Source organism: Pseudoliparis swirei, chromosome 10, assembly GCF_029220125.1.
Source record: "Pseudoliparis swirei isolate HS2019 ecotype Mariana Trench chromosome 10, NWPU_hadal_v1, whole genome shotgun sequence".
Taxonomy (NCBI): Eukaryota; Metazoa; Chordata; class Actinopteri; order Perciformes; family Liparidae; genus Pseudoliparis; species Pseudoliparis swirei.
Window position 1 is genome coordinate 13,550,039 of NC_079397.1, and position 24,868 is coordinate 13,574,906.

The window sequence follows — 24,868 nt, forward strand, 5'->3', positions numbered from 1 at the left end:
CCACGATGGAGACCTCCACGATCCATCAGGCAGATGGAGGTAGAGAAGAGGAGTGGGCGGAGTCTCAACAGTGGGCGGAGTCTCAACAGGGGAGTGGCGTAGTCGGTAGCAGGAATTCCACGATCCAGACCTCTATGATCCATCAGGCAGATAGGATATATGGCCTCCAACACAGGCTTTACAAAACACACCAATACTTTCAATCGCCACAGCCCTGTTGGTAACTTGTTCTATGCAGGTAGAAAGCAACCATCACATTATTTTAATTCAGTCATTGTTTTTGGTACAAAGCCGTGAGATGATGTCATGAGAGCGTGACGGAGAGATGTTATGGAATTATCAAGTGGTTACGGCGGCTGCACCAGAGACGGAAAGGAGACCAGGAATGAGAGACGCTTGATCTAATCGACTTCCCACGGGGGACGTGAGTATTATGAGGGAAAGAGGTGGAGAGGCTGACGGAGACCAGAGATAATCTGAGAAAAACAGCAAGTGGGAAGTCGACAGGGAGCGAGACTGACTGCTTTTAGCCAGAAGGAAGTGACGGCAGGGAAGAGATGACAGTAATGATAATTATATTTAATGACGTCGGCTTTGTGCATTTCCCAACCTTGAATTCCAAATGAGATGCAGTAAATTATGGTTTCCCCTTTTTAATCTGTCGCGGGCCGGATTTTTATTGTTACTCGTGAGTATTTCTTCAACGTCTTTTGCTTTTGTGCATTTTAACCCTTGTGTTGCCTTAGGGTAATTTTGACCCGAATCAATATTACACCCTCCCCCCGTCTTTGGGTCATTTTGACCCGATTCAATGTTTCACCCTCCTGTTACCTTTATATTTACTAACATATTTTACCCTTTGGGTTAAATTTGACGCCAGCAATTAAACCTCCAGAAAATTATTAGAATTAATATTGTTTTCCAAGTTTAAGTGTGAGACACTTTATGTTTGTTTGTTGACTACCGAAAGAACACCGACATTAAACATTGAATGGGGTCAAATTAATCCTAAAGCGGGGGGAGGGTGTAATATTGATTCGGGTCAAAATGACCCTAAGGCAACACAAGGGTTAAACCAAGCCTGTTAAGTTTAACACAAACCTGATTGTTGTTGTTCATTTGTGGTCACACATCAGGTGTGTAAACGCACGTACGCGGAGGCAAGGAAGTACCGGTGCGTCTCGAGCGGGCGCCACCCGGGGGAAGTCGTCACATTCCCTGTCTCCTTCCGTTTGCCTCCACTTATTCGTGACGATCCCCGTGTGTTGGAGTGTGCGACTGAATCGCCGACTGTTAATTGCCTCCGTTTGTTTAAAACATCTCCTGTGACAGCGAGAGACTGTTGCCTTTGCTGACGACGTGGGAGTTGTCCTGCTGTTTAATTATGTACCGTGTAAACACGCGCCAACGGGGACCCGGGAAGAGAAGATATGCGCCCGTGAGCACACGCCGTTTCTAAAGCATGCAGGAAGGCCGCTACACACACACTGGCTGAGAAACGCACACATGCCGATAAGCCTTTGAATCCATGTGTGCACACAAATGCATTTTCCTCTCGGTATCTAGGTCGTTGACTCGGGGAGACTATTTAAAGTAGTGGTGTGTTTACGTGTGTATTTCAAGCCTCTATCATCATCATCAGCGTCATCTGGGGAGGATATTACAGATGCAGCGAAATGAGCAAACGCACCACATGGACTGGTTTATTTACTTCCTTTATCAGAGATGAGATGAACATCAACAAGCAGTTATTTGATGCATGTAATTAGAACAATTTGCATGTGAACATGCAGGAGCTTTTTACCTTCGCATTGAAAATGCGGAAGGTAATGTTTTGATCGCCGAGTATTTATTTATTTATTTGCATGCGTGTTACTCGCATAACTCAAAAAGTATTAAACCGAATCGCATGAAATTTGGTGGGATGATTGATTATTATCCGGGGACCATTTGATTAGATTTTGGGATTGATGGGGTCAAAGGTCAAGGTCACGAAAAGGTCAACATCTTATTTTTACCATAGCACGGTCAATTTCTATCCAATTGGCATGCAACTAATGCCAAACTGTTCATAATTCAATGCCCAATCTTGTGATATGCGAAGGTATGCGCTCTACCGAGTGCCCGTTCTAGTTTTAAATGCAAAGCTCATTACTGCTGACGAGACAACATGCTGATTTTAAAGAAGACCAACTCCAGTTAGTCGGGTGCCAGATGAAGACAGGTTGCTTCACCCACTGAGTAAGAACAGAATATTATTCATACTACTGCAATTAGTCGAGTAATTGTTAAGTTGATCGGCAGGTGATGAATTGACCATTTAAAAAATCTTTTATCAAACTAAAATGATCTGGTTCCGGCTTGTGAAATGTCTGGATTTTACGGCTTTTCTCGGTTGATATCACTTTCAATTAAATATCTTGTTTCATTTGAATAAAACAAGTAATTTCTAGATGCCATTTTGGGCTCTGGGAAATGGCATCTTGCATTTTAAAGTATTTTGTGACGTTTTTCACACTAATCGATTCGTGCATTATTTGTAAAGTGTAATAAAGTATTTTTAGCGCGCCCCCACCAAGTATACATCCTGGTACAAGTTCTCATGCTTTGACTCACTGAGAGCTGGAGGGACTTTATAGAGAGAGAAATGGACCAATAGTAACGCGCGTATGTAGCCAAACAGTCCAATTCAATTTAATTGTTTGTTTACATTATGTGTTTATTATTGTTGTTTTTTTGTTGAAGTATTTTCATTTTTGCTAAACATTACAGTGATCTGTAATCCAGTTGTCATGGTGATTTTCTACTAATGATCCAGTCTGTATAAATAACCAAGTTACTGGACCAACAATCCCTTATTAAAAGTAACACCCAGGTGGAGATGGCTGCCACACACACACACACACACACACACACACACACACACACACACACACATATATATATATATATATATATATATATACACACACACACACCCTCTGAGCTGCAGCCTTCCATGATTGGCCAAGGAGCAGCTCTTTTGGGACCTTCCCCTTTAGTATTTTCCATCTCACTTTCTCCTCCTTCACCTCCCTCCTCTGGTCCAACCTGCCCTCATCCTTTTCCCCTCCTTTTCACACTCCCTTGCTCCGCCTATGTCCTTTTCTTCCTTTTTAACAACTTTTTTTTGTTGCTTTATCTTATCTGGTGTCTCCTTCCACTCTTTTCTTCCCGTCTTTTATATTCCCAACAACTGTTATCGGCATTTTCACCTGCTTACCCTCTTCCCCCGTTGCTCCCCTTTGAGTTATCTCCAGCCTCCTCTACGAGGTTTCTCGCTTTCTGTCTCCTTGACCGCTTGACTTTCTAAATGTTCTCTCCCTCTTTCTTTCTCCTTCTGTCCCTCTTTCCTTCTCTCCAGTGTATCCTCACACTCTCCTCACTCTGGTCTGTCTCTCTTACCCTCTCTCTTTTTCTCTGCCTTGTTGTCAAGTGGTGACTCACTAGAGGCGTGCAGCCAAGGATCTGGCCAACACACACACACACACACACACACACAAATAAGCAAACAAAGACACTGTTGAGGGCCATAGGTATGGGAGACACCCACCCACACGATTCTCTGTCAGCCAAGGGAAGAGCAGCAAACAGTCTGAGCTATGCCAGTGGAGCAGTAACATCAAGTGAAACCACACACACACACAATTTCTGTTTTGACACTCAGTAGTGATTAACAGTGTCTGTTTGTCTTTTTTTATTCCCCTGGATTTTATTGCAGTCAAACAATACGAAATGCATTTGAATTGTGTGAGCGTTTATACTTCACACTGTTACCTGTTGGTCTCTTGATATTGCTCATTAATACTATAATGTAGATGCAAACAAATCCACCTTCGCTATTCGATGAAAATATCCTCCCATTGGATGTAATATAGCTCATACATGGCCATGTAGAACTGTGGAGTATCGAGCCTCTCAAGAATTGTTGCTGAGGGGTTGCTAGATGATAAAGAAAAACACATATTTCCATTATTAGGAATGATTCAAATAAAATGAGGGGTAAATAATCGTCACATTTCCAGTTAACAAATGCAGCCTGTGAAGAGGGGTCGCAAGCAGACATTTTCGGTCCAAAGCCAGAAAAGGTTGTGAACAGATTTGATTCCATTCAGGAAGTCTGAGAGCAATCGGGGAGCACAGGAGGGCGATGAAACCAGACGTGCTCCCCCTCTCACGACGAGGGCCGCGAGGCTCGATGACACTTCATTGACGGATGAGGTTCATTTCTCAGGTCAAGACTAGAAACGATGGAACATCCCCCGATTCACCTCTCTTCAATTGTATTGTTAAGAACTGCGCAACCAATCTCCTCTTCCCGCCGCGGTGTGAAAGTGACATCACAACATCATCGCCTCACGCTGTGTTTCTCCCGTGGTCGCCGCAGGTGAAGAAGACGTACAGTAACGGGACGTACAGAGCCGGGGCGATGAGACAGATCAGCCTGGTGGGAGCCGTGGACGAGGAGGTGGGGGATTATTTCCCAGAATTCCTCGGCATGCTGGAGGAGTCGCCCTTCCTGAAGGTGAGTCACGCCAGGATGGAAAGCAGTGTATTTATTTATTTATTTGTATGCGTGTTCCTCGCATAACAAAAAAAGTTTTAAACCGAATCGCATGAAATTTGGTGGGATAATTGGTTATTATCCGGGGACCATTTGATTAGATTTTGGGATCAATCGGGTCAAAGGTCAAGGTCATGGAAAGGTCAAAATCTTCTTTTTTACCATAGCACGGTCAATTTTTATCCAATTGGCATGCAACTAATGCCAAAATGTTCATCATTCAATGCCCAATTTTGTGATATGCGAAGGTATGCGCTCTACCGAGTGCCCATTCTAGTTCTACTTAGCAACAGAACGGTGCATGGAAACAGAAACGGATGGAGAACAACTGCTCGACACCAACGTCAACAACGCACCCAATATCCTAAGTGGTGGCTGGCAACGGACGTCAGGTGTCGGTGAACTGATGCGGCTTTCAGTTCATGAAGTTGGCTCCTTTGTCAAATGTGTGTGTGCAGGAACAGAGACCCCCCAAAATACTGTGTTGTCTGATGCCCCTCAAGTACAGGAGTGACGAGCCTTTCTTCTGTTTGCCGTTCTGTGTTGACACTTCAAATCTCCTGCGTGGAGGAGTGGCGTCGTACGCTGAATATCAAAAGACTCGCATCCTCTGGCACTTTCTATCCGTCGAGGGCTTTGGCTCTGACCGGCGCCCTCTGAAGCGTCCCTGGTGCCAGTGACAAGTTTTGCCAGAGGGTGCAATTTCTGCACATGAGATTTCTTTTTCGGGGGCTCTGGAATAAACGGAATACTTGATTTGGTTCAGCGTAAAAGTGACTGATGTACTTACAGCTCCGATTTATTTCTTTCCCCTCATATCTCTCTCTCTCTCTCTCTCCTGTCTGGCTGCAGCGAACTCTTCCGTGGGGAACGTTCTCCAGTCTGAGGGAGATGGATCCCACGGAGAGTGACGACGGTCCTATAATGTGGGTCAGACCAGGAGAACAGATGATACCGGTCGCTGATATACCAAAGTCCCCCTTTAAAAGAAGACGGTGAGTACACTGACGTTTACTGAACAGCCCCAAAAACAAACACACACTCGGGAAGTCGGCCAATATTTGTCATCCTCCTTAAGCTCTGCAACGGGACGGAATTAGCAGGGATTTCGGTCCCTGCGTGTTTGTGCTGGCTGCATGTCCCCGGTGTTTCATGTGTACCGCGTTGCCTCGACTCGCCGCACAAGGACTGATTATTAAAAAGAAGAAAAAAACATAAAGCACACTTGCACATTTGAAGCAGCTGTCGGTTGTAGCCAAGCAGCGCTGGATGAGACGATTACACACTCTCTGTTTGTGTCGGTGTTGCTCTCACGTTAGCTCCGTCGCACACGCACACGAACACGGGAGTTCTGTGAGCGAGGCCTTTACAGAGAGTGTGTGTTTGTTTGTGTGTGTGTGTGTGTGAGGGGTATTTGGCTCGCGACTTGCATGACATCATCGTTGTGTTAGTCTAGTCAACATCCGACGCTACTTCACGCGGCGGCCAGCCAAGCACCGGACGACACACACACACACACACACACACACACACACACACACACACACACACACACACACACACACTCCCCCCATGCAGCAGTTCTTTCTTTCTTGTCTCGGTTTATTGGTATTCTCGTGAAAATACCCAAATATTACGATCGATTTGCCTGCCAACCATTCAATGGTTCTGTCCTCTGGTTTATATAATTAACTGAATATCTTTGGACTATTGTTTTGACAAAGTGTAGTATAGTCATTGTATCAGTATTCAACACCTGAATCCAGCCTATAAATAAATACATGTTGTATTCACACGTAATGCATCGGTTGGTGCACAGTGTGTGACGTGTGTGCTGTCAGAAACACTGGGCAGAGAGAGAGAGAGATTCTTACGGCACTGAGACTCTCGGTCTGAGAATTCGACATGATTACGGGGGTCAGACGGAGGAAATAAACCAGTCGTTCAGCTCGCTGTGAAGGAGTGCTGTGCTTCCAGAGATTTACAATAATTGCAGAGCAACAGCAGCGACCTCGGCAAACGGGACAGAGGCCCGACCGACGCATAGATTAGTCTATTCACCGATTGGTTGAGCAGTAGATAATTTATCGGCCGCTGTTTTGATAATTAATTAATAACTTGAGTCGTTTTCAAAGAAGAAACTCCAAACGGCAGCTTCTCCGTTGAGAGCTGACAGCCGGGCATCAGCTTCAAGTTGCCACAACTGAAATGAGTCATTGCCGTTTTTAGTCGCCGTTTAATTTGAGTAAGCTTAATAATTCAACTGTGACTTAACCCTCCTGTTACCTTCACATTTACTAACATATTTTACCCTCGGGGTCAATTTGACCCCATTCAATGTTTAACCCTCCTGTTACCTTCACATTTACGAACATCTTTTACCCTCGGGGTCAATTTGACCCCAGCAATTAAAACCTCCAGAAAATTATTAGAATTAATATTGTTTCCCAAGTTTAAGTGTGAGGTACTTTATGTTTGTTTGTTGACTACCTAAATAGCCCTTTAAATATATAAAAAAGTTGATATTTCTTATATGTTTGACACAGTGAAAAACAGCCTGGGGTCAAATTGACCCCAAAGAACACCGACATTAAACATTGAATGGGGTCAAATTGACCCTAAAGGTAACAGGAGGGTTAAAGGACTAACAGCCGTATTGCAGTGTATGCTGTGTGTATTTCATTGGCAGCCTGTTTCAAGACGTAAACGTACAAAAATCGTAAAACCAGTTTGGAAGCCGATCGTAATCCGGCGGGCGACCTTTCCAGTGCGATGTCACATGTGCAGCGGCTCAGTGTGCAACATGACAACCTCTCCAGGAACGTGTGCTGCGGCTTTAATATGGAATGTAACAGTGTTTGTTCTCCTTCCTCGTTACACTCCTTTTGTTCACTGCCTCACCCTCCTCTCCCCCTTTCTTTTACCTGTCATCATCCTTTCTCCTCCCGCACATTTGCCCATAAATGCGCGGCCACCTCTCGACTTGGTGCAGAGACAGATTGCCCGCTTGCAACACTGACACACATTGTGCCAGAACAACAAGACCTCGTATAAAGAGACGGGAGATGGTGGACTTAAAATATCGCTCGAGATGTGCACGTTCAGCACTCCCTCCCTTTTACTGTCTCTCATTTTCAGTGTTTCACTTCCCAGCTCTCCTGGTTTTACATTAATTACTGTCAGCCTGCAGTGTGTGTGCTACTTTCCTCTCCTCCTTCCTTCCACCAACTCTCTGCTCTCATCTCTGAATGAATTCACATGTAAGAGTTCGACACGAGTAACCTCGCTCCATCTGTGCACTCTCGAAGGAATCTCTCACAGACTGTGTGTGTGTGTGTGTGTGTGTTACACTCTTGTTTGAATATGCAGTGTGAGTCACTGATCCAGGAGTGAGTTGACTGCAGTGCTCCTATTGTTTGGCAACACGGGACTTTTTTTTTTTTTAGTGCTTCTACTCTCAGCTTCTCGGTGTGTCTTTTGAGGATGTCACTTATTTTTTGGACACAAAGCATGCAGAGGGTGTCACTGATTTCCATTTTTAGTGTTTTGAAGAATTTAAATAGATTTCTACAGAAAGGTCTCTGTGAAACATCTAGTGAGGACATTCACATTGGTTGTATAACCAGAAGGATGTTTTAAAATGTGTGTTTCCACCCTTGACATCAAAATGTATTACCTGCATTATTTATTGATTTTTTTTTGCTCATAGAAATTAGTAAAGAAAAATACCTGTTATCCTCAGGCAATTCTGACATTTAAGAACCATCAAATGGGACTTGGGTTTAATATTATACTTTAAATTTATCAAAAATGCTGATGTGATTATTAATTATCAAATTTTTAACGCATAGTTTTAGCCCTGGTTTTCTGTGAAGTGCCCAATATGAGTTGCTGTAATTTAGTAACACTTAATTGATTAGTTCATCGACGAAAATGTAAATTAATTGGACAGGAAACAGAAATATACAAAGCTTTCATCTCACCTTTCGGCATGTCTCACTTTTGATTTCGACAGCGTGGATGCTCTTGTGCTTTTCTTCTTTTCACTTTGGAGTGTGTTTGTCTGTCGTAGCTCCACCAACGAGGTGAAGAACCTGCTGCAGTCGCTGCCCAGGGCCAGCGAGCCCAGAGAGATGCTGTTTGAGGACCGCACTCGGGCCCACGCAGATCACATCGGTCAGGGCTTTGAACGCCAGACCACGGCAGCGGTGGGGGTGCTGAAGGCCGTGCGGGGTGAAAGGTAGGCGGCGGCGGCGGCGGAGCGGCACAGGATCACGCCGTTGGGTCCCGGTTGTGACGGCTGTTTGATTTGAAGCAACACACTCTAGTATTTATACAGCTTCCTCTCAGAGATAGATGTAATCCTTCATACTCCCCCCCCCCCTCCCCCTCCTCCTTTTCTTCAGTGCGGCGGCTCCTCGTGTAACCAAAGACGTGGTGTGTTTCCATGCCGGTGATTTCCCTCACGTGGTTCAGAGGCTGCAGTTGGACCTCTACGAACCTCCGCTGTCTCAGGTTGTTACACGACACGCATGCGGTTGTCAAGTCGTCACGTTACTGCGCTGCTGATACAGTGAATTCCCCCCAGTAAAGTCTTTATTATGCCCAAATCAATCGGTTGTTCCTAAGTGTTGCCTTCATGTAACACTTTCTGCGTCATGCTGAGTAAAGTGTAGAGGCACATTGCTCGGTGGATGCTGCCACCTGGTGGAGCAAAGTTGAACTGCAGTAAATTAGAGAACTTTGGAGTGCAGAAAGTTTAATTGGATTCATAAGCATTCAGGATGATTATATATATATATTTTTTTAACTCTTTATCTTGCAAACAAGTTATATATTTACTGTACTAAAGAGAGGCTCTGCAGAATAATACAAATAAGGAGAAATATCTTATATTCTTCTTCGAATTATATTTAAAATACATGCTAAAAATAAAAATATGGAGTCTTCATTTTGGAGTGCATGTCTCCATTACTTCCATCTAACCCCCCCCCCCCCTCTCTCTCTTTACAGTGTGTGCAGTGGGTCGACGATGCCAAACTGAACCAGATGCGTCGCGAGGGAATCCACTACGCTCGCATCCGCCTGTGCCACAACGACGTCTACTTCATCCCTCGCAACGTGGTCCACCAGTTCAAGACGGTGTCGTCTGTCTGCAGCCTGGCGTGGCACGTCCGCTTAAGACAATACCTCGGTGGAGAGGAGCAAGAAGAGGAGCAGGAGGAGGAGGAGGAGGAGGAGGAGCAGGAGCAGAAGCAGGAGCAGAAGGTTGAGCTGAAAGAGAAGGAGAGGAAAACGGTGGAGGAAAAAGAGGCGGAGAGGAGAAAAAAGAAGAGTGAGAAAGCCGTGAAGGAGAGGATAAAGGAGGAGGCAGAACACCGGACATTACCGGCTTTCAAAAAGGAGGAGCGGGATCGCCGTCCACCCGGCTCGCCTCCGCCGAGCGGCGCTGGAGACGAAGAGGCGGAGGAGGAGAGCGTCGAAGGAGGAGGGAAACACAAATGGAAGGATTCGCCTCCCGCAAAGGCGAAGGCGCCACTTCCAGCGCCTCCTCTCTGCAAGAACAAGTCGTCTTCATCTCTCGCTCCTGCCGCCCATCCTCCTCATCAGAACACGAAACCCAAAGCGGCGTCGTCATCAAAGCACCTTCATCACCTTCATCACCATCACCGCCGTCTGGACGGCAGGGTGACGTCTCCCAGCGCCAAGTCCTTCCCGTCGGCTCCTAAATCGCCCGTCTCCAAGTCTTCCTCTTCTTCCGCCGCTCCCCGTCCGTCCTCCGCCTATTCTCCACCTTCCTTCATCTCCACCTCCGCTCCGTCTTTCCCGACTGGCGCCCGGCCGGCGGCGGACTCTCGTTTCTCTCCCCTCCCTCCTCTGGCCTCTTGGCAGCGTTCCTCTTTTCCGTCCGACCGCCCCGACGACGCGCTCCGCTTCGCCCCGGACGAGCGGACGCGGTCGGACGTCTGGGCGTCGCGCGGGTCGCCCGCCGCGGCCGCGCGGACGGCGCCCGACTCGTGGACGCAAACTCTCCCGGAGCGATGGAGTCGCGGCGGCGACGATCCTCAGAGGCGTCCGCCGCGCGACGCGTACATGCAGCAGTACGCGCCCCGTCACCTCCCGCCTCCTCACATGCTGCCCGCCTCCTTCTCCTCGTATCGCGGTCAGACGGCGCCGCCGCTTCACGTGAACCGGCTCCACCTGCGTCGGCCGCACCGACCGAGCGTCGCCGCGCCGCCTCCGGCGTACTACCAGCCTCCCCCGCTTCCACCAAACCCGCTCCCTCCCCACTTCTCCCAACGCCACCAGTTCGCCCCGCACGCCGGCAACACCTTCTTCCCCCCTCGGCATCCCCACTTGTCTCCTCATCACTTCCTCCCCCCTCAGTCTTACCTCTCGCAGCCCGCCGGCCCGTACCCGCCGCAACCGCAGTACCAGCCTCAGTCTTTCCCTTACCCGCCGCCGCCTCCTCCTCCTCCTCCTCCCTCCTCGCCACCTCCCCCTCTTCCGCCTCCTCTCCCCCCTCAGCCCTCAGAGGAGCAGAATCTGATTTCATAGAGGGTTTTTTGTACATAATGATGCTGTTTTTCAAATGACCGTAGATGTAGACGGTTTGATTTCGGTCGCGTTGTAAAGAGAAAATATCGAGGAAGACGACGCGCGTCGGTATGAACGCGGTGTCGTAGGTTATGAAGGAGAGTCTGACTTTATTCGCCCGCGACCTCTTGACTGGACTGATTTGTATTGTACTGAATGCTTTGGGGGTCAGAAACATTGAGAACTGCGGTCCGGTTCTGATTTCCGAAGCGAGTTATCAGAAGTAGGACGGAAAAAGGTATTTATTGTGTCAGAAATTTATATGGAAACGGTCAGACAACGTCCTTTTTGTGAAACCTGCAGCTAATGCTTCCATTTCCGTGGCTTTTTTTCTAGTTTTTTTCGAGTGTGTACAGCACACTATTGAAATAATGTAATATTTCTACATTTCCTCTATGATATTGATACAACTGACAACAACACACTATGTGGCAGTATGTTCCCCTGATATAGTATTTTGAGCAATATTGCTCTGCAATAATCTGCTGAAATATGAATGCAAAAGCATTTCTCCATATCAGTATTTAGAATTAATTTCAAAAAGATAGATAAAAAGCCACTCGTGTCCTATTGGATCATTTCCTCTCTTTTCTAATCAGTCCCAGTGTGTTATCGTTCCACTCTCATGCTTGTTTGGTTTATTTAAAGCTGGAGCCAGCAGGCGGGAGTTTCATATCGACAAGTCGTTTCAATTGAACTTTGTGGGAAAAATCAAATAAGCACATTTCTAGAAATGCTCCTAAAAAACATAAACACTCCTTCAAAGTATAGCGATTGTTTTGTCCGCGTAGACCTGAACACCGGTGGCAGACACAGGGTTCGTACGGTCATGGAAAACCTGGAAAAGTCACGGAATTTTAAAATGGTCATTTCCAGGCCTGGAAAAGTCAAGGAAAAAAACTTAAATCATAAAAGTTTTGGAAAAGTCATGGAAATTTGTTATAATCACATCATTTTCGCCGAGTTTGAAATAATTAATATGTTTTTTAAAGAAAGACGCTCAAAATATTAGCCGGCGTACGCTCTCAATCCGCAACATGTTCTAAATTGTTCATGTTTATACCGAGATTTCAGTTTGGTCATGGAAATTTGGTTTAAAGTCCTGGAAATCCATCGGTCAACATGTGTAAGAGCCCTGGGACCAGCTTCTCCTCATAATGGAAACACTTTCTGTCGAGGAGCAATCGGCAAACAGACCGGCCCTCAGAGTCTCAGGAGAGGACGCCTTCAGGGACACATTGTCGACTATATTTGTCTCCAAAAACAATCCTGAATCTTAGTTACCTTTTTTAAGGTTACTGTTCAATTTGCGTATTACATCCGTAACATCATATCAGCACCTATGCTGCTACACTCGGAGCTTTCCATGAGTTAACTTCTGGGTAACCGATGAGCGGAGCAATATCCCAAATGTAACTCATTACAGCACTGGTCAACATGGACGTGTGTTTAAATACAGTTGATGTCATTGAAGACACTCATTTCCGGTTCTTCCGCGTCTATTATGTCATTCATTCGGGCATCAGACCTCGGAGATACAACTGCTTTTATTCCTTATTGGACAAATGCTCCGAGACGCAAAAGGAATACATGTCGAGAATTCCTTCCCAAAGCATTATTTATCTATTTAACGGAAGTCCAGCCAGGGACTGGAGTGACCTTGTGTTTTTAAAAAAGTACAATAAATTATTGTAATTCTGTTTCAGCGACCGCTATGAATACGTTTCGTGGTAAATGTCTGATTTTAGAATCGAATCTGTCTCACTTTGACGTTGAAAACCTTTTTTTTTTATTTAGTCTTGATTTTACGATCAACATCGGAGCCCTCTTGCTCATGTAGCCCACGACATTTCCCCAGTGCCTGTCCTTAACTGAACTACTGAATGGTCCAGAGCCGCGTAGAGAAGGAGTTCTGTCCTTTTAATGGGAGTTTTAAGAGTCCCAAATGTGACTTTTTCCTCTGGAAAATGAGAGCAAAGCCTGAAATTGGTCTCTGGCGCAATTGAAAACTCTCCAAATGTCTGCGGTGTGAGTCGGGAGGCGTCACGCTGAGACCGTAAGAGCAGGGTTGTGCTTGTGATGGTTAGTTTCACCGCCAGCATGGAGAATCTTGGAAAATGGAACCTAAAACTTCAGCTCCATTAGTCCGTTTGACTCTCCGCTTCATCTCCGAGACAGAACTCTTCACCTTGTGGCTTTGAGGAGAGCGAAGTGATATTCAGCACTTGATGCCTGTTGAAAGGCGCTCTGCAGCTCTTTTTATGCTTTTGGGTTACAGATGTTACACAAAGAAGAAGAAGAAAAAAACACGACCGGAACGTCGATATTTTTTTGTACAAATGTGACAAAGTGATGGTTGAAAACAAGTTTTCACGGACCGGTGTTTTAACAGAGTTTATATATCTCAAGATTTTCTTTTTTATTTCTGTAGTTTTTAACTGTCAGCACTGGAGTGTACATAAGACATTTTGTAAAGAGGAAAATAACTTGTGGTGTGGTTTCTACTTTAAATATGAGCCTAGCTAATAAAAGGTTCAATGTATGGAACATGTTGTTTGACTTGATGTGGTGGAAAAAGATGCTTTTAGGAACGTGGGAAACGGGATGTCTGATGTGTAAAGATACTTGGTCGAGTGTTTATCCACTAGTGGCGCTAAGGAGCAATATCTTTACAAGCGGGCCCCTGATTTGTATGCAAGCCGTCGGGTTTTTCAAGCGCCTGGTTCCTTATTCGGTGTGAATGGACTCCTCCAAAGACATTTAAGCAGACGTAAACGTTCCCAAAAGCCTCGAGCCTCTCCTAATGCCGAAGCCTTTGTGATGTCATGGTTTTCTGTGAAATTCAACATTTTGACAGGTTGTTTTCATGAAATACCGATTTACAGGGGTCGTACGGTCATGGAAAAGTCATGGAATGGTAATTTCCAGGCCTGGAAAAGTCATGGAAAAAACTTAAATCACAAAAGGTTTGGAAAAGTCATGGAAATTTATTATAATCACATGTTCATTTACGTCGAGTTTAAAATAATTCATATGTTTTTGAAAGGAAGACGCTCAAAAAATAAGCCGGCATACGCCAAGTCCAAACAGAGTTTTGCACATAAGGATAATAGTTTGATTAAAAGAATAAACATTTATATATAAGTGTTTCTAAGAATAAACATGTATAAAAATGTTTATTCTTTTAATCAAACTATTGTCACTTATTTCATTTAACCCTCCTGTTACCTTTAGGGTCAATTTGACCCCATTCAATGTTTAACGTCGGTGTTCTTTGGGGTCAATTTGACCCCAAGCTGTTTTTGACTGTCAAACATATAAGAAATATCAACTTTTTTATATATTTAAAGGGCTATTTAGGTAGTCAACAAACAAACATAAAGTACCTCACACTTAAACTTGGGAAACAATATTAATTCTAATAATTTTCTGGAGGTTTTAATTGCTGGGGTCAAATTGACCCCGAGGGTAAAATATGTTAGTAAATGTGAAGGTAACAGGAGGGTTAAGGTATATTGTATGCTTTGTAATTCTCCTTGTTTGAATACTACATTTAAAAAAAAAAAAATCATGTATACACCGAGGTTTCAGTTTGGTCATGGAAATTTGGTTTAAAGTCATGGAAAAGACCTGGAAAAGTCATGGAAATCCATTGGTCAAAATGTGTAAGGTTTTTCTCACACACACATTCTCATTTATAATACGTACTGGGGTCAGTGCTGCAGAGGAGAGATAAAGAGGTGTGGATGTGCACACCACCCTGGGTGTGTTCATCTTCTTGAGTTACATGTGGAGTGATGAAATCATGTTGTACTCTGAACAAATTACTGGAACATATGACCTGATACTTGATGTATCAAAAGCAGAGTTGCCTTCACTACTGCACACAGCACTCGACTGTGTGGGACGAGTGCAGTAGGCTGAAGTTAATCTCATTAAACGCACGACGTTACGCCACAGGGCTTCTTCCTGCTGACGCTGTTGGGAGGGCCGGGGTTACGCATACAGGTAAAATAACAAGACGAAAAGTCTGTCAGGTCATGAAAACACGTGGATATTTAAAGACTAAGCGTGAACAGAACATTCTTCAGTGTGCTCCGCCTGTGTGACGGAGGAGCGGCGGTCCCTAGAAGGGCAGACCAGATGCGCAAACACTGCGGTTGGCTCTGCAGTTGGAAATACTCAAATGTGTATTTGTGTGACTGTTTGAGACAAATAGCCACAGTTCAATGTACACGATCCATTTATTTCTTACGAGACGTGCATTCATTAGCAAGCACTTGACCTCAAATCACATTCCTTTTTCAACACGGTGCAAAATAGCGCAAATAATGTATTTTAAATACTTAGAAACAATTGAATGGCACAAAAATGTTTTACATACCATGAAAGAAAAGTAGAAGAACCTAAAAAACTGCTAATAAAAGTATTCGGAAGCATTTTAAAGCCTAACTAGAACAGGCACTCGGTAGAGCGCATACCTTCGCATATCACAAGATTGGGCATTGAATTATGAACATTTTGGCATTAGTTGCATGCCAATTGGATAGAAATTGTCCTCGCTATGGTAAAAAGAAGATTTTGACCTTTCCTTGACCATGACCTTTGACCCGATCAATCCCAAAATCTAATCAAATGGTTCCCAGATAATAACCAATAATCCCACCAAATTCCATGCGATTCAAGAAGATTTTGACCTTTCCTTGACCTTTGACCTGATCGATCCCAAAATCTAATCAAATGGTCCCCGGACAATAACCAACCATCCCACCAAATTTCATGCGATTCGGTTTAAAACCTTTTTTGTTATGCGAGGAACACGCATACAAATAAATAAATACACGGCTATCAAAACATAACCTTCCGCATTTCCAATGCGAAGGTAATAATGGAGCTCAATACCCAGCGGGGACGTGGTCTTCATCGTGGGACGTGTCACATACTTTTCCTCCCGACCGTGAACCTTGTACCGACAGTCATAACAGCGTAGTTATTTTTATGGAGCACATGATGTACAAAAGAGACCTTGTACGGAGCAGGGAGGGCAGCCGCCTGTGGAAAAAGACAAGTTGTTCCAAGATGCTTTTTATATATCGTGAACAATTTCTTCAAATTAACATCTCAAGTTAATTTAGAACCTGTGTGATAATACTCGGCCGACTGATTTTCGCAGTTCAGGAATGAAACGAAGTACGCGTCTAAATAAAATTACACAATATCTGAAGCACGTGGCAGAAACGTCCACTCCATGATTTGGTACCAAGAGACAGCAACTTAAATAAACAGGAATAATCATTTGACTCGTGTTCTTTACAAGAGCTTATATACAGTGAAAATAAGCACAAGAAAACAATACCAAACATCTTCAAAAGCAAACATTAGAGGATCTTATCGTTTCTTCCAGTGTAGGATTCACAGTAGTCTTATACATGTACAGTTGATCCCCTTTTGGCATTTGTTTTTCTTTATAAAGAGAATAATACAATTTTTTAAAGCTATTTTAAACATGAATGGACGGACATTAACTCCACCGAGGTCTGAACACACTATGATTTGTACTTTTACAGAAAGTCTCTTATTCTTTAGATGAATACGAATGTCTTTTCTGAAAACATAATCGGGCGGAACAGTTCCTCCTTCTTAGGCGTCTCTCCTTTCAGGAAAGATATTCATCCCCAGCTCCACCAGTGCCCCCAGTAACATGGTCCACAGTGGGATGCACACAAACGTCAGCTTCACGTCCGCCAGCTTCTCCAGCTTGGCGCACAGCGTCAGGCAGAAGCCCAGCTTGAGCAGCATGGCCGTCAGGTACCAGGCGCGCAGACGCAGGTCCGGGGAGCCGTTGCGCGGGTCGTACCCGGGCTTGCAGCGGCCCGCCATCTTGATGGCAAGCATGAGGATGAGGATGCCGTCAAATACCCACACCGGGAGGAAGATGAGGAACCAGTTCCACTGCACCTGGAGGGAGGAGCGGGAGAAGAAGACACAATCAAGAGGTTGTGCATTGAAAATGCAGAAGGTTATGTTTTGATCGCCGTGTATTTATTTATTTATTTGTATGCGTGTTCCTCGCATAACTCAAAAAGTATGAAACCAAATCGCATGAAATTTGGTGGGATGATTGGTTATTATCCGGGGACCATTTGATTAGATTTTGGGATAGATCGAGTCAAAGGTCAAGGTCAAGGTCGTGAAAAGGTCAAAATATTATTTTTACCATAGCGCGGTCCATTTTTATCCAATTGGCATGCAACTAATGCCAAAATGTTCATAATTCAATGCCCAATCTTGTGATATGCGAAGGTATGTGCTCTACCGAGTGCCCGTTCTAGTTTAGCATTTGTATTGGCGTAGATGGTCCCATTTATCACTCGTGTTAAAAGATATTTACTCTGGGAGAGAAATAGGACCAATCACACACACAAATAAAATACAGAGAGTAAACACACCAAGGATTTAAGGAAAATGGACAATTTGGAAAACGTGATTGAGTAAAACTACTATGAACTATAGGGTGAACAAAGAGATTTCCAAGAGCTTGCTGTGACAATAAGAGAGGAAAACCTTTACCTTCCCATCCAGTTTCAGTACTAGCATGATGAGGAAGACCAGGGTGAAGACCCAGGTCAACAAAACCCTCTGAGCCAGAGACATCTCCCAGACTGGAGACACATCAGAGGAGGAAACAATGGAGCAGGAACAATGAGACACTCATCCTTAATGATGACAGGTTTGATCTGTGGAGTCTTCTAGCAAGACAAGAGCCACGTCCCTGCTTGAAACGTGGTATCGTTAAACACTACCAACAACGTGACACAAACACAAATAATCAATGCAATATCAATAATAATCAATTACTTTCAATCCCCGATGGTTAGCTCATGTTATAATAGCAGCTAGCTCGTGCAGCTCAATAGCACGCAGCTAACCAGCTGGTGCTTTATGTAAGACACCGTCTGACTTACTTCAGCGTGTTTCTAGGTCGGTGTCCGGCATCTTCTGCCTCCCTGTGCGAAGTAATGTTGCATCAAAACTCAGCGGTCCGGGATGATTCGCATGATTAGTAACAGAAAACGGTTAATTTGTGTGTGTTGGGGTCCGTTATCTGTGGCCACTCATCCTGGAAGCCCATTGGTCCTGGTTTCGTGTGAAGTCACGTGTGTTTAACGCCCATCCAATGATTGTGTTTTACCGTAATGTTTTTGTGAATGCGCAGAACTGTCGTGCGGTTTAACGTCCACTAGAGGTGGGTAACGGTCTGTCTAACCTCTCACGGTGTTGGTGTGTATGTGCCATTTACCATGACGCTCCATACAACTGCGAATTTACAATGTGATATGTGTTCGCTTTTTTTGGGGTGAGTGTGTTCATTTAGAGCGACGTGTGAACACCGCTTCCTTTCGTTCGCACACCTTGGCGTGGCGCGTTTACACGGTGGTTTACGGTGCCCGGCTTGAAGTCGTGCGTTCTCGGTGAGCGACTGAAAAGGGAAAAGCTAGTTCTTCAAACATCGGAGAGCAGACGTCGATCATCTCCTCCAGACCACCGTCCGCACAGCTCTGTGCAGTATTAAAGCACCGTTCAGGTCTGCGTGGGGACTCTCGGCTTCCGTCGTTATCGAGGAGGTAAGATCGAGCCGCTGCATGTTGTGTATGGACCGAGTTTTAAGTAATGAGGCCAGCTGTGTGGGCTCTTTGTTCCCGCCGGTAGCTTAACGCTAATTTAGCTTATGTTTGCGTGAGGAGGAGGAGGAGGAGGAGGAGGGGGGCACCCTGCGTGAACTAAACCACGAAGAGGGTCTGAAAATACCTCGAGGGAGGCTAACTACACGATTAACCTAGCTGCCTTTAAAACGGATTCACAGCACCGTGTCCTTTTCCAGGAGTGAAAAACACTCCGTAACGGTTACTCCGTGACGTTACCCGTCACAACCAACGTTAAATGTCCCAAAAACGTGCAACGAGTTGGCCTCAATTTAACGCTCCGTTGTACTATAGCCTGCAATGCATCATTATGTCAATTTCAGTATTCATAGAGGAGGTGGTGCACCTCCCTATCTTTTCACAATCTTTCCCATCTGTCACGCACCAAAATGCCATCTGTGTAATGATTGCTGTTTTTCATCTACCAAGTTAATGGGTCACAAGATGAGATGCACGAGGATCCAACTGGCTCGCCGACTTTGTGGAACAGTGAATTCTGTAGTCATCTGAGGTCACGATGTTTAAGCTGTGCACAACATTGCATTGGCAGGAAGATGCCTGGAAGCTAATGCATCCAGTTCAGAGACTGGAACAACGTAGCAACGTGCATTTTACTAAAAAACACGAGTGGGATAGTTGGTGGTTTGGTTGATGTCAGATGGCTAATGGTTGTTTCGTGTGTTCTCAACCCAGTGTTGGTTTCCTCCACTTATCTCATGTCCCTGGAGGAGCAGCGAGGGGAAGCTGATGCAGGATTCAGCTTCAAGTTTGTCATTTGATTATCCAAGAAGATTTGCCATCTAGCCAGCTTGTCTGTTCTAGTGTCGACTAACTCGCCCACTTCTTCCATTGCGATCATCATTTGACCCCCAAACGAACCGTCCTCCCCACGCTGTGTTCTGAATAGAAATCCTTAATGTTAAAATGCTTTAGAGCCTGGACTGGCAAACACCTATTTAAAGGTTTATATCTTCATATGTTTTTCCCATGAACCCTGTATTTTTGTCCTCAAATATAGATTTTGTGTAAACCAGAACATGTTCACACGGGTTGAAAGGGCAGACACGAACTGATCGCACTATATTTGTTTGGTAAATCATGTTCTAAAACAGCAAACGCAAGCCAAGACAGCCATCTGCCGTATGTTGTTAACGAGACGGTGCTTGGCTTGGGGCCAATTACTGAATATCTTTGTGTCGCCTGCAGGCAGCCAGGTATGCACATCACACATGTGTGGCAGCATTGCACAATAACCTAGTCCAATAACTGTAATAATAACTCCATATACACTATGTTGATCTGCACTTCACACATTTCATTTATTTACACTATACACATACTTTGCATTTTGCACATTGTCTATATTTAATATTTTTATATTTAATTTAATTTTAGTCATTAGTATTGTATTGTGTATGCATATATGTTGTATATATACATATATATTTTATTTTATATTTTACTTTGTATACATCTATATCTTTCATCCCTGTTTTTTATATTTTATATTCTTTTTATTCTTGTGTGTTTAGTTTATTGGTGCTGCTACTGCTACGACAAATTTCCCCTCGGGGATTAATAAAGTATTTATCATCATTATCATCAATCATAAGATGTCAAGAACTACCTCATTATTAAAAAAATATTTGTTACACTGAAGCAAACTTCAAATTAGATTCAAGCTGTGTGCTTTGTAGATCCATTCTTCTTTCTTTCTTTTTTACCTCTGAGGCAACTTTGTGCCGAGTTAATTCAGAGAAACTCGTAACATGTGTGAACAGAGATGGTTGTCAGTCGGGTGTCTAATGAAGTGCTCCGTTGTTGTAGTTCAAGGGGGAAACGGCAGGAAGCTTTGCAAAAGGCAACGTTTGCAAACGGGTGGTGTGTTTGTGTCTCGTCGGGAGACGAGCGATGAAGGCGCCGCGGCTGCCGCCGATAGGAAGTGGACAAGACCGGCTTTGTGTCGCATCCGGCGGGATTCTTTACAGGCTGGGCTTTCTAGGACGATGCGAACACGCACACACTTTGTGCATGGGACCAGAGAGCAGTTGAGACGTTGATTGACAGTCCCGCACTTGTCGGTCAACATAGCTGTGCAGCAGTGCTTAATCAGGGTTCGTACGGTCATGGAAAACCTGGCAAAGTCATGGAATTTTTAAATGGTCATTTCCAGGCTTGGAAAAGTCATGGAAAAAACGTAAATCGTAAAAGCTTTGGAAAAGTCATGGAACTTTGTTATCATCACATGTTCATTTATGCAGAGTTTAAAATAATTAATGTTTTTTTTAAAGAAAGACGCTCAAAATATAAGCCGGCGTACGCTCTCAATATGCAAAATGTTCTAAATTGTTCATGTTTATACCGAGATTTCAGTTTGGTCATGGAGATTTGGTTTAAAGTCCTGGAAATGCATTGGTCAACATGTGTAAGAACCCTGTTAATGCTGTGTGTGTGTGTGTGTCTCATAAACCCAGACTGCAGTCTATTGTCTGACCAGCGTGTTCCTTCGTGTGTCATTTGTTCTCCCAGTCTTTCTCTCTCGCACTGTCCCTCTTTTCCTCTCTCTGCCTCCGCTTCTTTGACGATGCCGTGTTTGTCACGCCGCTTCAATCGTCCTGCACAGCTGGTTACTTTGGAGAAATTGCTCCACGTTATCAAAGTGGCCAGACATACTATTCCACTGCACTTTTACACTTTTCATCGCTTAATTTCCACAGTGCAACCAACATTCAACTGGGAGAAACTCTGGGCTTGTAGAGCTCGTCAGAAGGGATCGTTGGATTCGGGGAAGCCAACAACGCAACCCTCCATGGCGAGCCATCGGCCTCGTGTTTTGACGAGTAGCATTTGCCCTCTTCCTTTCAGAAAGAAGTTTCCTTCCTGTCAGCACCTGGGAATCTGGATGATTGGTGACGTCAAAGATGACATGATGATGATTGTGGTTGTTTTTCTGACGAGCTACACGGGTAGAAAGGGTCGATTATTGGGATTCTTTGCTGCCTGTATTAATTCTCAAAGAATAATGAACGACGGGTGGGGGGGCTCAGCAAGAGACGCATGCCATTTTGAAGCTTCACTGTGCAACCTCATCACGTGCACACCAGTCAACGCCCACTTAAACACACACACACTGGAAACCCCCTTTTCAAACAGGATTGAGTTATTGGCCAGAAGGAGGCGTCTCTCTACTGGAGGACATGTTTTCATCCGTGTGCAAAAAAACCTGAGATGCACACAGTCATTGCTTTGAATCTCAAACGTGATCTTTCCCAGGCCACAAAGTCTTGACCGTCCCTTTCTCTCTTTTTTCCAGCTCCTGTCCTATTTTGGCCGTGAGGACCAAACACCAGTCGGCTACACGGCCTGACAAGAGGTGAGTCCAGTCTTTGTGATGTTCTCCGTGTTTACTAGTTTGCATTTTAAAATGTGTGTAGTGCGAGTTAAAACAAGAACATATATATTATTGATTTTTTTTAAAGTGACGTATGCAGAGCTGCAGTTTGTGTGTGTGTGTGTGTGTGTGTTGGTCCCTGCATAGGTCAAGTGTAGTATTTGTTGAGATTGTCAGTGATTCCACCCTACAAGATGGAAAACCTGATCCCACCTCTCCGTTTCACACCAACACTCTCAGAATCCCCTTGGAACACCTTCGACCCGCCACAGTCAATTGAGCAGCGTCACGTTTCCTTTAGGATGCTGCACACACACACACACACACACACACACACGCGCGAGCGCGCCCTCAGCCCAACTCGGAGACGTAACCTGCAACCATCATGAAATATAGATCGCCCCGAGAGAGAGAGAGAGAGAGAGAGCAGCTCTTGTTACACGTCACGAGTTGCCAGACTCCTGGAGCAGGTCTCCTCGTGGCCTCTCATGTTTTCATTAGACTTCTTGGAGAAACACAACACTGGTAGAAGAGCAGTCTCCTCTGTTCTCAGCTGACCCCCTCGATGTTTACGTTCTGTTTAAAAAAAGAACCACTCTGTCACTTGCCTGTGTGAAACGGCTTCCGTCGGTGTTCCGGGGTCGCCCACCTGAGTGGAAGCTTCCAGCCGACGGCGAGACGTCTTCACAGTTCGGCTCTCGCCTGCTCCCACGTGGAGAGCACAAGAAGCCCGTCGCGTGAACCTTCTCGCCACCCTGCGTTTTAATCGCCAACGTGACTCCTGTTGGAGTCGATCCAGCTCGTTTGATTTCTCTGCGGCGGGTGACTTGGAGCACACGGCTCCACATCACAAGGTTTAGGAAGCATACACACTTCACCGACTGACTTGGCGTGTTTCTCCCCGCCTGAAACGGCGTCGTGTTTCTACAGTGCGTCGGGCACATCGAGTCTCGAGAGGCGATGAACGAATGCTTCCTAGAATTTCAATAACTTCAAGGCATTTGAAGACGGCGCCGTGAGCATTTGCTCACCATCGTTGGCCGTGATAGATCACTCTATAATGAACATATTCAGTCGTTGCACCGCTGCGTTGGAGATTAATTTGGCCAATCAAAGCGCTGATGTACTTTACATGGAAACGAAGCGTTGAAAATGAACTGCAGTGATTGGCTTGAAGTACCTCAAGTTTAAACGGAGGGCAGGCAGCTCGTGTGTCATTCAAATGCTGGAAATAGTGACTTATCTCATGTTCTGAATGCAGAACAGAAGAGTCCGCCAGGTTGTCCCCAGTGTCTGTCTGATCTCGACAACGACTCCCTGCTCTATTTAAAAACCAAAGAACCTGAGCGCAAGGCCCGAGTGATATGGGACATTATAATTATTTTAATCCTCCTGTTACCTTTAGGGTCAATTTGACCCCATTCAATGTTTAACGTCGGATGTTCTTTGGGGTCAATTTGACCCCAGGCTGTTTTTCACTGTGTCAAACATATAAGAAATATCAACTTTCTTATATATTTAAAGGGCTATTTAGGTCGTCAACAAACAAACATAAAGTACCTCACACTTAAACTTGGGAAACAATATTAATTCTAATAATTTTCTGGAGGTTTTAATTGCTGGGGTCAAATTGACCCCGAGGGTAAAATATGTTAGTAAATGTGAAGGTAACAGGAGGGTTAAATGACATGATTTGGGGTCAGAAATGTAGCTTCAAAACCCTCCTTACACAATATATATATAATATACTCTCAGGATTCATAGACATTGAAGAGAAAACAGCTGTATGCGCGTCTGTCGTCTCGCCTCTGTTCCCTAAATACTCTTCAGCAAGCCAGAGTGTATTTTGGGAACTCTGTGAATGTGTGGTTTTGTAAAAAAGTGTGTCCGGGAAAAGTACGCAGACCATTTACTTCCTTTACACAAATAACAACCCAGCACATCACAGCTAATCCTGTGTATGATGTGTCATTGGGAAATAGCATGTGATGTGTGTGTGTGTGTGTTTGCCTGTGTGTTCACTGGTGTCGGCATCCCACTGAGCGACGGTGAGAGGGTTTTGAGGATCTGCCGGTTTCTTTTCTTCTCACCACCTTCTGCACGGTGAGGATTTTAAGTCTTAAAGCCGTCTGAGTTAACAACAGAAAACATGTCTGTTTGTGTTCCAGCTCCACTAATGACTGGGCGTAGCACTTTTTTGGTTCGTCTGTCTGGGTAAATGTCTGTTTTTTGCTTAGGATTGTTGTTTTGTGCTGGTGCAATCTCACATCTCTTCAAAGAAAGAGGTGTTCTTAGTCGTTGCTCTGCAGTAATTGGACACCAGTCCAGTTCCTATGTGGATTTGACATTTTGGTTTGATCTCGAAACATTTTATTATACGAGTAAAATGTTTAACTGTACACTTAATCACCTCTTTATTTCATTTCCCCCTAAAATAGTATATTTATATTACACGAGCGGACAAATTAATTCTTAAAGCATGAGTCGATTTAATGGATAAGTTGATCGCCTGAAAATATCTGGGCACCCTTGTCTGGTTCAAGCTGCTTCTCTCTTATTTTATTCATAGATTAA

At 44.6% G+C, this 24,868-nt stretch overlaps 3 protein-coding genes across 7 annotated transcripts in view; 2 read left to right on the forward strand and 1 right to left on the reverse strand.

The window, feature by feature from the left end:
* Positions 1-14,779, forward strand: part of LOC130200422 (lysine-specific demethylase RSBN1L-like) — a 31,047-nt gene extending 16,268 nt beyond the window's left edge. For both annotated transcript variants that reach the window (XM_056424697.1, XM_056424698.1), the window contains 5 exons: positions 4,427-4,564; positions 5,456-5,598; positions 8,676-8,843; positions 9,010-9,118; positions 9,617-14,779. In XM_056424697.1, coding sequence (XP_056280672.1) covers positions 4,427-4,564; positions 5,456-5,598; positions 8,676-8,843; positions 9,010-9,118; positions 9,617-11,161 — 2,103 coding nt within the window. In that variant the 3' untranslated portion in view covers positions 11,162-14,779. The remainder of the gene's footprint in view (positions 1-4,426; positions 4,565-5,455; positions 5,599-8,675; positions 8,844-9,009; positions 9,119-9,616) is intronic.
* Positions 14,780-15,425: 646 nt separating this feature from the next.
* On the reverse strand, positions 15,426-18,363 carry LOC130200423 (transmembrane protein 60-like). Its single transcript, XM_056424699.1, has 3 exons — positions 18,166-18,363; positions 17,771-17,862; positions 15,426-17,158 (listed from the first exon to the last, which is right to left on the reverse strand). The coding sequence occupies exons 2-3, from the start codon at positions 17,852-17,854 to the stop codon at positions 16,841-16,843; spliced, it is 402 nt and encodes a 133-aa protein (XP_056280674.1). The 5' UTR covers positions 17,855-17,862; positions 18,166-18,363; the 3' UTR covers positions 15,426-16,840.
* A 191-nt stretch (positions 18,364-18,554) lies between these two features.
* The window catches only part of LOC130200445 (protein PHTF2-like), a 29,252-nt gene continuing 22,938 nt past the window's right edge, over positions 18,555-24,868 (forward strand). The window contains exons 1-2 of one of the 4 annotated variants that reach the window (XM_056424744.1): positions 18,555-18,825; positions 22,217-22,276. The gene's annotated coding sequence lies outside the window, so the exon portion shown is untranslated. Of the gene's footprint in view, positions 18,826-22,216; positions 22,277-22,367; positions 24,398-24,868 lie in introns of those variants that run through there. The other 3 variants (XM_056424746.1, XM_056424747.1, XM_056424745.1) reach the window with 3 other exon arrangements.